General features: G+C 47.3%; 1 protein-coding gene across 5 annotated transcripts in view; it reads right to left on the bottom strand.

Moving 5' to 3' along the window:
- LOC147726769 (baculoviral IAP repeat-containing protein 1-like) overlaps positions 1-15,545 on the bottom strand; it is a 448,780-nt gene that overhangs the window by 35,407 nt on the left and 397,828 nt on the right. For all 5 annotated transcript variants that reach the window (XM_086960812.1, XM_086960813.1, XM_086960811.1 and 2 more), the window contains exon 13: positions 6,807-6,893. In XM_086960812.1, coding sequence (XP_086816938.1) covers positions 6,807-6,893 — 87 coding nt within the window. The remainder of the gene's footprint in view (positions 1-6,806; positions 6,894-15,545) is intronic.

A 15,545-nucleotide genomic window follows, 5' to 3' on the forward strand; every position in this document is an offset into this window, starting at 1 on the left:
CATGCAGGACCCAAACAATTCCCACCCATGTGCAGGTCCTGTGCTCCCTGCACCTACAGGGCTCAGGGAGTTTTCAAGGGGTGATAGCAGAGGTTGTCGGGGTCTCACAGAGTGCCCTGTCGCGCTTTTTCCATGCCTTTTTAAATGCAATGCTACAGAGGCTACCACATCACATATACTACCCCAGCACACAACAGGCATTACAGCAAACAAAACTAGACTTCTACCACATTGCACGTTTCCCCCACGTTACTGGCTGCATAGATGGGACCCATGTGGACATCACCCCCCCCATCAACAACTGAATATGTCTTCAGAAACCGTAAATGCCACCATTCCCTGATATACAGGTCGTGTGCAATGCCAAGTATATCATCAATGACATTGTATCTAAATACCCAGGCAGTACTCACAACTCTTTCATCTTTAGACATAGTGGGATACACAGACGTCTGAGTGCTAGCGAGTTTGGTGAGGGCTACCTGCTAGATAAATGCATGGCACACATCCATCCATCCAGTACAGCTTGTGAGGGAGGTGACAGTGACTCACCTATTGTGTCTATCCCTGCAGGTGACAGTGCCTATGCAGTGAAGGACTTGATCCTGACCCCGTATCTGGATCCAGCCAATGCAAGGGAGAGGAGATACAACAGGGCACACAGATCTACGCGCTGTCATTGAGCGTACATTTTGGATCCTAAAGAGCCGGTTCAGGTGCCTGTATAAAAGCGAAGGAGCACTGCAATACAGCCCTGAGACCTGCTGAAAAATCGTGGCAAGCTGTGCAATGCTCCACAACATGGCAATGAGAAAAAGCACCACAATTGATGTGACTGATACAGATACATTGGACGATGATGGCCCAGCTCCCCTGGCAGACCCGCATCAGGAGTTGGGGCAGCTTCCGGATGTCAGAGACGAGCTGAGATCACACAGAACTACTTCTAGGTGAGTAAACATGACATGAGGCAACATGATTATTTTAATCAGTACTGTGTTTATTCATACCTCAAACACAATGACTGTTGCTGTCTCCAGCACATGTTATGTCTACAGTGCAGGTAGTCCTAAAAATCAGTGGAATAGGTATGAATGGGTTGCATCACCCATTGGTGCTACTCTTTAAGGGTACAGTTCACCTCCTTCGGTGATGGACTGCTGCTGGTCGTTCTCCTGTCTGAGTGCCCTTCATGGGGTGCTGCACCCTGCCTGCCACTGCGCCTTCTAGTATCTAGCAATGTTGGTGTGCAGCTACTCCTGATCGATGTCTCTTCACTCTCACCGAGACCACCTGAGTTTGACGTCTGCATCTGCTCTACTGCACTGGTGACCTGCCCCAGGACTCTTGTGATGTTGTAGCAGCAGTGTGACATTTCCGCCTGCATGCTTATGCTGCAATGGGTCAAGTTGCTTGTGGTGGTGCACAGGCGGTTCACCACCTTGGTGTAGCTGTGCAGATAGGTGTTAGCACATTGGACAGCCCTGTGCCTGGCTTCTTGGTCATGCTTCAATGTCACACACAGGTCCTGTATGGCACCTGCCATGGCCATGATGCCCTCCCCCATGTAGCGCTGATTTTTGTTTAGTCTGCTGAGCTGCCTATTAATTGAGCGCAATGATTTTTGTTGCAGGCGCTGTACCTGCAGCATGCTGTTCTCAAGACCTGCAAAGACTGTGGGATCTTCAACTGTGGCAGTGCTGGACCTGGCCCTTGACTTTCGTTTTTCAGTTCCTGGCTCCCTCAGTTTGGGTGTTTGCTGCCCACGCATGTGTGAGACATGCTGCCATGGCTCTGTTTGCTCATTCTCCTCCCCTGTGGCCTCTGGGTCATCCTCCAATGGTGGCAATGGGGGCACAATTGTGCGCTTCCTGTGCGTGATTGGTGTGGACTCTGTGTTGTCGCATGAGTCCCCATCATCAGCCTGGTCCTCTGGATTTCCAAAATCTGTACTGTCTTCAAGTGTCTTGGATTGTGCTGCGGATGTAAAGGGGAATTCATGAGTTTGTGTCATTGTCTGCATTTTGCACTAAATAAAGTTTCAACAATTTGCATTGGCTAACTTGTGACACTCTCTTTTCCCCGTTTTACTGATTCACATGTTGCATTTAATTTGCTATGTCTCATGGACACACTATCATACATCTGACTACGTCTCCCATGGTGCATTGCTGGGTGTGCTGTAAGAAGTGGACCGGGGTGACATGTGTAGTTTGGATTTTGTGCATTCCTGACTGTGTGCATGGGATGGGGATGTGTGCGGATATATTTTACATGCATCTTACCTTGGCTGCTGGTTGCAGGGTCGCAGCTGTCTATGTCAGCCACACCACTGACGCTCTCAGGCAGGAGGGTTGACTCCACCAGTTTCTCATGGGGTGTTGGGTCTGTTGCTGTGGATGATCCTCCCCCTGTCTTGTTGGACTCCTTCAGTCTGGCTGTCACCCTCTCCTTCACCCTTTGCCGCATAACATACCATGTTTTCCTTAATTCTTCCACCGTGCGATGGGTCACACCCAGGCATTTACTTTTTCCTGGATGTCTAGCCAGATCTTCCTTTTCCTGGACTCAGGGACCCACAGTGCCTTCTTTCCAAAGAGGAGCTCATGGCTGCACACCATCTCCTCAATGAGCACCTCCTGCTCCTTGTCACTGAATTTGTGCTTCTTTTTCCTTTTTTCTCTCTCCTTGCCCTCAAGTTGTTTCTGGGTCTCCATTGTGCTGTGTTCACTCCTCTCACTCTCCAAACTGCCTCTGACTGTGGCTCAGGCAATCAGGTGCAGCAAATCACTCCCACTTCCTGGTTGTGATGCCATCGTATTGCAGATTCCCGTTTTTTTGCGATTTCCTAATTTGCGAATTTTGCAATTAAGGAATCGCAAAGCATGTTTGTGAGACTTTTTAGCGGATTTTAAGAAATGGCTATTCGATAGCGATTTTTTATTTACATCCCGATTTGCGAATCTCAAACTGGGAATCGCAAAAAAAATCGCAATTTGAGATTTGCTAATGGGGATTTTGATACATATGCCCCTTGATTATGATATAATCACTGCAGCTGGCCTGAGTTCAAATGATCAATACCGGGATGCAGTGTGTAACCGGCTAGGACTGGCCATGTTGTCCCCACATTGCTGAGTGGGCCCAGTCTTACGTTTTATATAGTATGGGGGAGGGCGCCTTTAAATCAATTAGCATGTTCTTGATAGGTTAGAGGGATATCTAGCTCCTCATAAGGAGTGTATTGCTCTGGTATTTCACCTACTTCAAATTCATGAAATACCATTATCTGCAGCAGGGAATTTAACCCAGGAGTAAAACACCTCTGTTCCAAATGCCTCGTGTGCCTCTACCATGAAGGTAGCATCTCCGCCTTCTAGTGAGAGGCCATGTTGAAGTAATTTTTGAGTGACTGCATGTCTGCACTCCGCTGAACTATTTTGTGCTATGCTGTGTAAGAAAATGAATAACAGAGTTTTGCTATCACAGTGGGAATAATATCTTTTTAAGCTTGAATTTAACCGCAGCCAATACATAGGGTATACCTCAGCCGAGGAGGATATTTCTTACCACCATGGACATCTCTGGTTTAAAAGGTGTGTAGAGATCTCGGAGGAAGCACTATTGAGCTACTCAGTTGATTTATACAAAATAAGAAACGAACCCACATGACTGCCATGTCGTGTAGTTTCCACAAATCAGTAAGAACTGCGAAATGCGGACGACATAAACTTTGGATGGTGCCCGACTTATTCCATGCACCCCTGCAGGATATGTTGTCTCTTTGACCAGCTAGCTCACAGTGCCAACATTAGACCCCTAAACTGAGACAAGGAGTAAACAGTTCTGGCAACTACTGAACATGACAACTCTGTTCACTCAGGAACTGTGGTGGCAGAACTTGAACTTTTTGCTCATTCTCTTGTGCTCTCTTTCACTCAGAGAAATATACATAAATACACAAATGGATGTTGAACCGCAGTGATTCTTGTATAGAAAATATGTGCAGCAATGATTAATAGACAGAAGCAGAGAAAAATTATAAGGAGTGTGAAAACAGTCAATCAAACGAATAGTTCCACCATCTTGTTGAAACAGTTTAAATATGAACATATATACAGTATTATACAAATCTAGCCTACTTCTACAATGCAAACCCTAACCTTCACGTCATGGGTGTGAATATATTACCAAGGGACATTCCAGAGAGTCCCTGTCAGCAATTTCTTGATGCACCCATCACCATGAAGGACATCACTGCAGTGATTTCAGATCTACGCACATGTAAGGCCCTCAGGAATTACTTGTTTCCTAAAGAGTATTACAAGGCATATTCTCAGCTACTAACTCCCAAGCTGTATGATGTTAACCTGGCTCAAGATATACTCCCACTAGCCAACTAGGCTAAATTGGGAAGCAGATACACGTGTAGTGCTCTCAGATAAAGAATGGGCATACTGTTGCAAGCAAACTTGGAGGTTGTCCCCGAATAGCAGGTTATGCCTCATTCACTTCAAATTCTTACATCTGCTGTACCCAACCACCCTTGGCATAACCAGGAACGGTGAGAGGAGGGCAGTCGACAGGCAGCGGTCTCACCTTGATGAATGTGTGACTACAGGAAGCTGCTCCTGCCCCCTCGCCTGTTCAAGCCAACCGATTGACGAAACTCGGTTCTTGAGAGTGTGAGTTACGGAAACCCTATCTTGGAGGGAATAACCCAACAAAACCAAAAATTAGGATCAGAGGAGGGTGTTGCATTTGGGTTCCTGTAGGTCCTGATGAATGCCGGAGTGACCCAACACTGTGGGCGCAGTCGAATCAGCAGAAACATGGCGACAGCTTTGCAGCAAGGAGGGGTGAAGTGAACCTAACTTTCTCCTTTCACCTCCATCCTTCACATTTATAACCCTGGCAGGGTGGCACAGGAATAAAAATAGTATCAGGGACACATCCAAGCTAGTTTTAATTTCCACACACTGCACTTTTCTTTGGTGATCCCACTGCGTTATGTTTGTATTGTCTTCCCCTTCCCTTTTCTCCACCCCAGACGTTGGCCTGCGCAGGGGTGTTAGCAAGCCCGATGATGAAGTATGTCACAATTTTGTGAGTGAGATCAGTTTTTACTCACTGAGCACGTGCCACTACCGAAAAAACACATTCCCACCTCCTTTTTGTGTGATATATATTACTAGGAGCGGGTCTGTATTTGATTTAAGTTGCCTTAGATGTAACACTCCCGCGCAGATTTTCCCACAGATGAATATGTTCTATGGTGAGTTCTTCGGTCACATCTCAGACATGATTGGTTTACAGTTATTATAGTCTCCCAAAATAACTCTGTCAGGCTGCACAACCAATGAACAAAGTGATGTGCAATGATTTGTACCAAGTGCTGTGGTCCTGGCAAAGTGACAGACACCAGAGACCTAAGTCTGGAGCATGGATACAGCCCATACTGCCAGGAAATGGCTTGATGATGTGATTTATTGCGATGCACAATAAGAGCACTGCTATTGCATGATCCTCAAAACTAGTCGACGAAAGCTTTTTGGATCCTACTCCATTCCTATTTGCTAAATTCTCCAACACAGGATGATGGGCTGGTACAGTGGCAGGTGAGATTTACCATCTGTACCTGAGTGAGATCCTCTGGACAGATACCATCTGGGGGGGAGCAACAACCACTGCATTTATCAGGCATTTAATTTGTGTTCAGTACTGGGCTTGAATGCGCACACCTAACTATTATTTTTCAGCAACACACTATTTGGAGATGGTTTGTATTCTATTTGACCTGTTGTAACTGTAACTGCCAGTATCAAACATTCCTGCATGCAATTCAAATCAGAAAATAATATGTTACTGTTATTTATATATGTTATTGTAATGCTCTTTTCAATAAAATCACAATAAAACTACTTAGTGGTGCCATGAGCAGGTGGACAATAGTTTATGGGTGGTGCTGATTGTTAGGAGTGAGTGGATGGTGGTGTAGGAAAGTGCTTCTGAAAATGATTTCTTGGTGCATTGGTACTAATAGGCTAGATGGCTGGTTTGAAGTTCAGTTGGGGGAATTTCAGCCCACCAATGTGGCAGACATACCATCTTCACAAAGAAAGTTATGGAAAATCCACCACATTTTGAGAGTTTTCTCAAGGTGGCAGAGGATGTATTCGCCATGTAAGCTGCAACATTGGGGAGAAACGTACTTTTCAACGAACATTCACAACAATTACCATGACTGTCTTTCAGAGTTAGCTCTGCTAGATATCATGGAGGACTAATCACCTCAGATAAGGAGCAATTCTGCAAACATGTTTAGCCAGTTAAATAGACCTTGGTGGAAGATGGAGGAGTTTTCCCACCATTACCAGTAGAACACAAAGAACCTCATCCCAAATTGGGTCAGAATTACCGTGCAATAATTCTAACCTGGAAAATTGACTTAACCTTGCAAATTTTCATGGGATCATAATTATCACACCATTTCCAGTTTTACAAGTGGGAATGAGGAATAACATGGAGAAAGATTGTACCAGAATTCTGAATGTTTTGTTTTTTTCAGGCATATTTTTCTAATTAAGGTTTTACTGTGTATCGTCTCGTGAAATCTGAACAAAGTAAATTTATGGGATGCAATAGAACTGCACATTTTACTATCTGCATTGGGGCATACACACCTATTTTCTGCGTGGTCCTAATTTACCCACAACATACTTCCTCCACTGGCCTTATGTTAATAAGGCAAATCATGAACATTTGGTATGATGTAAGTTTGACAAAATAAAAGGAAAAAAACCTACCTAACATCTCTGAAGTTTCCTGGTCTGTAAATCGTAGGTTATCAAGATTCAGCACTTTAAGTTCTTGAAAGGTTGACAGTATTTGAACTGCAACAGAAGAGAGCAGAATTAAAAATATATAATTGTCCCAAAATTCGCAACAATGTCAATGACATTAACAGCATTTACAAAGCCAATAGGTCTCAGCTCTCATATGGCGAGTTATTGGCTTTGTCAATACTTTTTTTTCATTTGCATGTAGAAGCATTAATGGCAATTTTAAATTGGATTTTCTAACCAAAAAACCATTCCAAGTTGACTGACATCATCACAACATGTGAAATTTGTGGCACATGCATGGTGTGGTGTTCATGAGTTGTGATGCTCGCAGCTATTTTTAATTTCCCAATCTAAAGTGGCAGACGCCCATGTTAGATTGGTAAATAACAACTTTTTGTAATTATTTTAAATTAAAAAAAATCCAATGACCACAAGGGGTTGGAGACCAGGAGGAGGGTGGGAGAAGGGCATGCAACTGGGTGGTTGGTATTACAGGTAAGCAGCACTCAAAAGAGAGAACAAGAAAATACATTTGCTCTCTTGGAATGATTAATTAAAAAGGCAAAAGTGGTTCTCTAAATGCGAGCAGTGGAAGAAGGTAAAGAGGCCATGTTCCAGGTCAGGAACTGACAGAAGACAAGGAAGGCAAGGCATCAAGAAGCAAGTAAATGAGAGTGACAATAAAGCAAACCAATGAATGGTAAGCAATGGGAAGGTTTTGAGCTCACTGTAAGCGTCCGTTATGCCCACAAGAGGTCCTCACCTACAAACAGATGTTGTTTGGTCCACAAGAGGCTTTCACCTACAGACAGTTGTCTGGTAGGTGTTGGACTTGGCCCTTTCTGCAGGGACATCCCCAAACATTTTGCCTTCACCATGCTTTTTTCTGAATCTGTTTTGGTTGGTTTTTAGGACTCTGTGCACTTTACCACTGCTAACCAGGGCTGGAGCACTTCTGCTCTCTCTTTTAAACGTGGTATCAGCTCACACTCAATTGGCACATTTAATTTCCTGGTAAGTCCCTAGTAAAAGTGGTACTACATGTATCCAGGGCCTATAAATGAAATGCTACTAGTGAACCTGCAGCACTCATCGTCCTACCCATTAAGTAGCCCTTTAAACATGTCTGAGGCGTGCCTTTTCAGAATGTGTGTGCTGCTTTTAAACTGTTGTTTTAACTTGGCAAAATACACTTTTTGCCAGGCCTAAACCCTCCTTTTTAATACAAGTATGCCACCCCTAGGGTAGGCTCTGAAAAGCCCTTAGGATCGGGTGGAGTGCAGGTAAAAAGAAGGACATGCTTTACATGTCCTGGTAGAGAAACACTCAAACTCCCTACTGCAAGGCCTCCCTCTCCCGTAGCATAACAATGGGGTTACCTGATTACATTTAACAATAACTTCCAATTGGGAGCAGGTACAGGTAGATTTTAGTATCTACAAAATTTTAATTAAGAGATGTCTTAGTAGGATTTTCAAGCACTGTTCTGAAAATGGCACTTTTAGAAAGTATGCATTTTTCTTTTTCCTAGCCATTTGGTACCTGCAGTCTGATCCTGGGTCACATGACTAGGTGCACCAGGCAGTTGCTTTTTGTGTATTGCTCCCAGACAGTTAGACAAAAGGAAGATGGTTGTGGCAGGATCGGCAACTCTGAGTTAACAAGGGGGAGGAGCTGTGACCCACTACTCTTGCACATCACAAAGACTCTGCCTGAGCACTCTCACAAAGGGTTTGTCCCTAGTCAATTGTGACCCCGGAAAAGCTAGGGCCAGGACAGGGAGGAAAGGGATGCTTGACACCTCAGGGGGTGGAAACCTCTAGAAGCTCCCGCTATTTCAAAGTTAACACCTGGTATAAATATTGGACACTTAGATCCATCTCTTCAGAACACTTCTGGACCTGTGGACTCTGCCAGGAAGAAGGATTGTTGTCCTGCTGAAAGGACTGCTCTTCTGCTAGTGTGCTGCCCACTAGCACTGCTGCCCTGATACACTATTGCCTGGGTGAGAAGGACTGGACCTACATCTCTATACTCAGGACCCCAGAGTGACTATAAGGGCTAGCTTCCTGACCAGAAATCTCAGGGACAGAACAGGCTTCCAACAACCTTGAATCCGGCACCTAGACTCTGCCCATTGGAAGTGGGCCTGAAGAGATGCTCTGCCAGCCCATCTGTGGATTTAGAAGAACCAACGCATCTCCCCTGCAGCACACCGCACCTCTGACAGAACCAACGGATCGCCTCTGCTGGGAGGACTTCCCCGACACTAGGACTTCGAATCGCCTATCCCAGTCCATCTGAACCACTGCTGTGCGATAGATCTCCGCAAAAAGATATTGCATTGCCTAACGCAGCTCATTGGAACCACCACTGCATGATGCATCTCCACACCAGGATGTAGCCTCGCATAATGCAGCTCCCCGGAACCTGCCGCTGCGCAACGAATCTCAACGACTAGAATTCGCCTCTGCTGCGTGATGCATCCGTAATGCGTGGCTCCGCATCGCTTCACAACCAGGATTAACGTACTGTGTTCAGCGGGCCTGAGTGGGCCCCTGTAGCCGACCTGTGCTCCATCATGGTCCGTCTGAACTAGTGACTTTGCCCTGGTCTGGCACAACCAGATAACCACAGTTGGTGCTTTGTGCTTTTTATCATTATTTTCACTAAAATCAAAACTTGCATATCTTTGGTTTTATTGTTTGGATTTTTGTCGTCTGATCTTCATTTATTTATTCAATCTGTCTCTATTTTTTTAATTGGTGTGGGATTTTAATTGTGTTGTGTTTTTACTTTAATATTGTTTGAAGTGCAGCATAAACACTTAAAAATTGCCTCTGAGCTAAGTACAACTGCTCTTATCTTATCTTATCTTAAGGGGGTTTTGCATAGCGCTCTGTCACCATAAGTTTCCTGGCGCTGATTGAGTGCTGAGAGGTGTAAGCACGGGGGTCTAGCCAGACTGTGCGAAAGGAAATGTTTTCAGAAGTTTTCTGAATTCCAGAAGAGAATTAGAAGATTTGAACGGAAGAGGCAGCGGTTTCCAAAGGTTGGGGGCTAAGTGAGCGAATCTGCGGCCACCAATTTTTTTAAGCTTAATTAGGGGAGTAGCTAGGAGCAGGTGATGAGAGGACCGTAGATTGCGTGCCGGGCGGTAGAGGGTGACCAGGGATTTGAGAAAAGCGGGAGAGGTTCCAGAGACAGCTTTGAATGCTAGACAGCCGATCTTAAATACGGCCCTCCGTTCAACCGGCAGCCAATGAAGTTTGCGGAGTAGTGGCTTCGCGGACTGCCACTTCGGGGTCTTGTAGGCCAGTCTGGCTGCCTGGTTCTGTACTATTTGAAGCCTGTGAAGAAGGGATTTGGGTAGGCCATAGTACAGAGAATTTGAGAAGTCCAGACGGGACTGTGCCAGGGCGATCAGGACTTGTATCAGAGCCTGGGGTGTAAGGAGATGGGAGACTTTCCTGATTTTCCTAAGCTGGAACATACATGAGGACACGACAGCACCCACCTGGGGCTTCAGGGAAAGCTCTGTGTCGATAATGACCCCGAGACTTTTTGCTGATTCGGCTGGAACGGGTGGGGGGCCAAGCTCCACCGGCCAGAACTGTGGACCCCAATACGTGGGGCTGTTACTTGGGAGAATTAACTCTGTTTTCCCCGGGTTTAGCTTAAGCTGGTTCAAATTCATCCATTGTTGGATATGTAGCATCACCGCTTGACAGTCAGTGGCTGCATTTGGGGTGTTAGGAGGGAGAATGATTTGCAGATCGTCTGCATAATTGAAGACGGTGATGTCCCACCTCTTCAGGGAGTGAATGAGTGGTTGAAGATAAAGATTAAAAAGCAAAGGGGATAGGGAAGATCCCTGAGGCACTCCGCAGGTCGATGGCACCTTGGCAGCCATAAAAGGGCCCAAGCGAACCGCTTGGGTTCTGCCCGACAAGAAGGATTTGAGCCAGGCAGAGGCCAGGCCCTGGATGCCGGCCTGCTCGACACGGTGGAGAAGGATGTTATGGTCCACCGTGTCGAACGCCGCTGACAGATCTAATAGGACGAGCGCTTGAGGTATCCCTTTGTCGGCATTGTCCCTTAAGGAGTCCATGACTGCCAGGATCACAGCCTCGGTGGAGTGGGCTGGTCGGAAACCGGCTTGGTTGGGTTCGAGGTAGTTGGAGCCTTTGATGAATTGAGAGAGGCAACTGGTGACATGTGCCTCCAGAAGTTTGGATAGGTAGGGCAGAAGGGAAATAGGCCGATAATTCGCATGGTCCTCTGGGTCAGCACCAGGTTTTTTTAGCAAAGGCACCAGAACTGCCTCCTTGAAGGAGTTGGGCACCATGCCTGTCTCAAGGGAGGTATTTAACAGGGGTAAGATACAGTCCGGCAGAGCCCGGCAGATGTCGTGGAACACAGAGGGGGGACAACAATCGTTGGGCGAGCCCGATTTGACTCGAGCGGTGAGTTTAGCTAGAGCGTTGGAGTCAAGGGTGGGAAAACTTAAAAATGAAAGTGGGTTTCCAGGGGTAGGGGCTGATATGGCAACAGAGGGGACAGGGGGGATAGTATTCTTGATCTTAGTGATCTTATCAATGAAGAAACTGTTTAGGGCATTACAGGACTCTTGGGTGGGGATCTGAGAAGGGAGGGTTCTAGCGTCGGACGTGAGCTCGCTCATGACTGTGAAGATCTCCTTAGACTTATTCGGGGCAGTGAGAATCCTTTCAGAGATATGTAGCGATTTAGCTGCCAGGATTGCACTTTTGTATTTTTTTCGTGCGGTGACATATAACTCTATCGGTGGGCGAGTAGTTGCGTCTCCACCTACGTTCCATCTGGCGTAATTCCAGTTGCTGAGTTTTCAGAGCGGTGTTGAACCACCTGTGAGATTTGCTATGCCTGGAGCGAGGGTATCTGGAGAGGGGGGCAAATTGGTCGCTAGCCTTGGTAATCCAACCAGAGAAATCTTCCTCTAGTATGTGAACAGTCGCGGCGCTGCGCAGCTGGGGGCGAGTATCAGCCAGGAATGAAAGGAAGCCTTGAGAGTCAAGTGCACTCCATTTGCGGGCTACCCCACCTGTGAGTGGGGGGACCTTTACCCGACCCCTGACAGTGATCAAGCTACCAGAGGGTTGAGCACAGGTTACTTCGGGGTTTGCTTGTGCCTTCACCCTGACAGGGATTGTGGTTACTGCTTGAGTATGATGTCTCCCCTCTTAACCTTTAACCACATTTCTAACAGTAAGCAAGACCAAAAAATATGTGAAACATGCTTCAAACCCCTCCTAAAACATAGAAGAACTCACACCAGATAAGATGAACATAATCAATAGCCTACACAAAGAAAGCACTGTTAATATGGCTGAGATACCCGCCACCCCCTCTCAACACAATCCCCAAGGATGGGAAACCGGAAACGTTTCTGAACTTTTGGAAGGCGGGAGGGAGTGACCCTCCCGGCCGTATTTATTAAAATATGAAACAAAATCAAAACATTAAAATAACAGTTTCATATTATGTACAATTTCATTTCCACATTACGATGTTTGGCTAACCTTAACAGATCTCTAATACAAAGGTTCTCCTAGCCGAACTAACATCCTACAAAACATTTGACTTGAAATTGTACATCCTAACGTTAAGGGCCAACGGCAAGGTCGTAACCGGTGTCAGATCCCTAAACCAGAAATACCCCCCTCACTTGTGAGGGGACCGATCGCACAGAGGTGTACCTCAAGTGCATCTACCAATTTCCCTTGTACTTGACGGGGGCCCCAATGAACTCGACGCCATTTAACGGTCGTGCGAGGACTCGTGTGAGGTGTCTAAAAGGTAGCGTAAACCCCCTCCCGAACCCCACACAACTTACCCCATCTGCCGTCGCAGATGTCCTGGCCCCGGGAAATTCCCCAGGAGGGCCCGTAGCCCCTCCTATCCAGGAAGGGGCCTTGACCACCTTTCCTTTCCTTCCGGCGGCCTATCCTTAGAAGGGACCGCCTCCCCGTTGAGGGGCCAATGGCCACCTCCCCCGAGCGCTCCCATCCGTAATGGGTGACGCCCCCCATAGGGATCTTCCAATTACTGCTCACCGATCATGACCTTACCGCCCGACCAAAATAAATACGACAATTGACCTAAAACTAGATTACGAAACAACCATACTTATTACCAGGACGATTACTGATCAACACTAGTGCAGAATTACTTTATTTGAAAAAACGAACATACTGAAAATGACCATTCTTTATTGCATACTCAAAAATATCACGACAATCATCACAACCTGCAAGAAATAGAGTTACCACATCAAAACTTTATTCAAAACAACTAGCTGTCCTCAGGGGCTGGTGGGTGGGTCAAAATTGGCTCTTCGTTCCGTCTCGAGCTCACGTGCAGCGGGGAGGTGCAGCTTCAGAGCGCAGGAACAAGAGGATGCTTTCTTGGCTTGTTGCTCCTTTTATCCGTCTTCGGGCGGGCGTAAACCCGCCCCCGCCTGCCTCCGAGGGCGTGGCCGGCCGCGTCAGTGTCTAGGACAACCCACTCCAGGGCGGGAAAAGGCGCGCCCCGGCTACGCCGCTTCGGGCATACCAGCCGAGACTCGCCTCCCGCCCAAGATGGCTTCCCGGGGGGATCGTGGTACTCCACCATACGTTCGGGGGGACCGAATGGTCGCCCCTTTCCATATGGCTGAGATACCCGCCACCCCCTCTCAACACAATCCCCAAGGATGGGAAACCGGAAACGTTTCTGAACTTTTGGAAGGCGGGAGGGAGTGACCCTCCCGGCCGTATTTATTAAAATATGAAACAAAATCAAAACATTAAAATAACAGTTTCATATTATGTACAATTTCATTTCCACATTACGATGTTTGGCTAACCTTAACAGATCTCTAATACAAAGGTTCTCCTAGCCGAACTAACATCCTACAAAACATTTGACTTGAAATTGTACATCCTAACGTTAAGGGCCAACGGCAAGGTCGTAACCGGTGTCAGATCCCTAAACCAGAAATACCCCCCTCACTTGTGAGGGGACCGATCGCACAGAGGTGTACCTCAAGTGCATCTACCAATTTCCCTTGTACTTGACGGGGGCCCCAATGAACTCGACGCCATTTAACGGTCGTGCGAGGACTCGTGTGAGGTGTCTAAAAGGTAGCGTAAACCCCCTCCCGAACCCCACACAACTTACCCCATCTGCCGTCGCAGATGTCCTGGCCCCGGGAAATTCCCCAGGAGGGCCCGTAGCCCCTCCTATCCAGGAAGGGGCCTTGACCACCTTTCCTTTCCTTCCGGCTGCCTATCCTTAGAAGGGACCGCCTCCCCGTTGAGGGGCCAATGGCCACCTCCCCCGAGCGCTCCCATCCGTAATGGGTGACGCCCCCCCATAGGGATCTTCCAATTACTGCTCACCGATCATGACCTTACCGCCACAGGCCGGATAGTTGACCGGCTATCCGGACCCCCCACAACAACTCCTGCCTAAAGGTCATGTTTTAAACTCTTTAGCCAAGCTATGAGGTCTCCTATGAGTAACTCATTCCCCACCCGGGACAAATGGACCCCATCTTCCAGATACATACTGTCCCCCTTGATACAACCATGCGGAATAGAATGCAGTGTACTTGAACGAAACAATCTACCCAATTTGTTATTTACTTTCTTCACTGAGTGATTCAGAGCAGAAACCAAATTCGCCCCCCGCCACACTTTCCGTGGAATCATATGGGACCATGCAATTGTGCACCCTGGAACTCTTCTCGCCAACCAACTTACTGTGGAGAGTATTGCCTCGAGAAGAAGTCGTCTACCAGTGGCCACCAAATCGTTGCCCCCAAGATGGACTATGATTATAGACGGCGGTGACCTCGTCCGCCCTAACAAACCCTCTAAAAAGGATTGAAACTGGTCAATACAGAGCCCGCCCCTTCCGTGGAAGGTCACCCTGTACCCGTATTCCCCAGCCATGTGAATCATGTCACCTGCTTTGAATACGTCCGCGGCATGCCTCACTTATGAGTGGCCCACGACCCACACCTCTCTTTCCGCAGCCGGTGATGTTTGACCGCTGGTTCCCAGGTGTCGGGTCGACTGCACAGTACGCCCCGCCTCGTAAGCTTGCGAAACTGAAAACCAAACAAAAACAAGAAGCGTGAGTACATCATTACAGCTTCACAACATGTGCAACCGCACATACCTTTTGTAACAATTCGAGGACCAACGCCCCAAACGTTTCACTTGTTCCACACTCAGACCCCTGGCTGTAGCCTCAGTAGCAGCCCCTATCCGAAAGGAATGGGTCCCGAACTCGCCGGGGTTCAAGCCCGCGGCCGAAATTGACATCGCAAGCACCCGCTGGAACTGAAACCTCGTCAGTGGGGTGGCGTCAGCGTATCTCAACAAGGTTCCCCCCCATGATGCCACCCTCTGCGCCAAATATTCCTCTACGCATACAACAGGGCACATGGGAGACCCGGGAATCCTATGCATGACTATGCAATCCCCCATCGCACCCTGATCGGTCTTGGACCTGACAAACAAGACAGTCATCGTCTCCACCTTAACCTGGATGTGGTCTCGGCACAGTCCCCCCATCGCATCCTGCTTGTTCTTCGCCACCAGTTCGCTTACCCGCATAGCCCCATGGAATGCTAGCGCAAAAGCGGCTCGGAATAACACTGTTTCATACTGG

Source organism: Lissotriton vulgaris, chromosome 3_1 (assembly GCF_964263255.1).
Source record: "Lissotriton vulgaris chromosome 3_1, aLisVul1.2, whole genome shotgun sequence".
NCBI lineage: Eukaryota > Metazoa > Chordata > Amphibia > Caudata > Salamandridae > Lissotriton > Lissotriton vulgaris.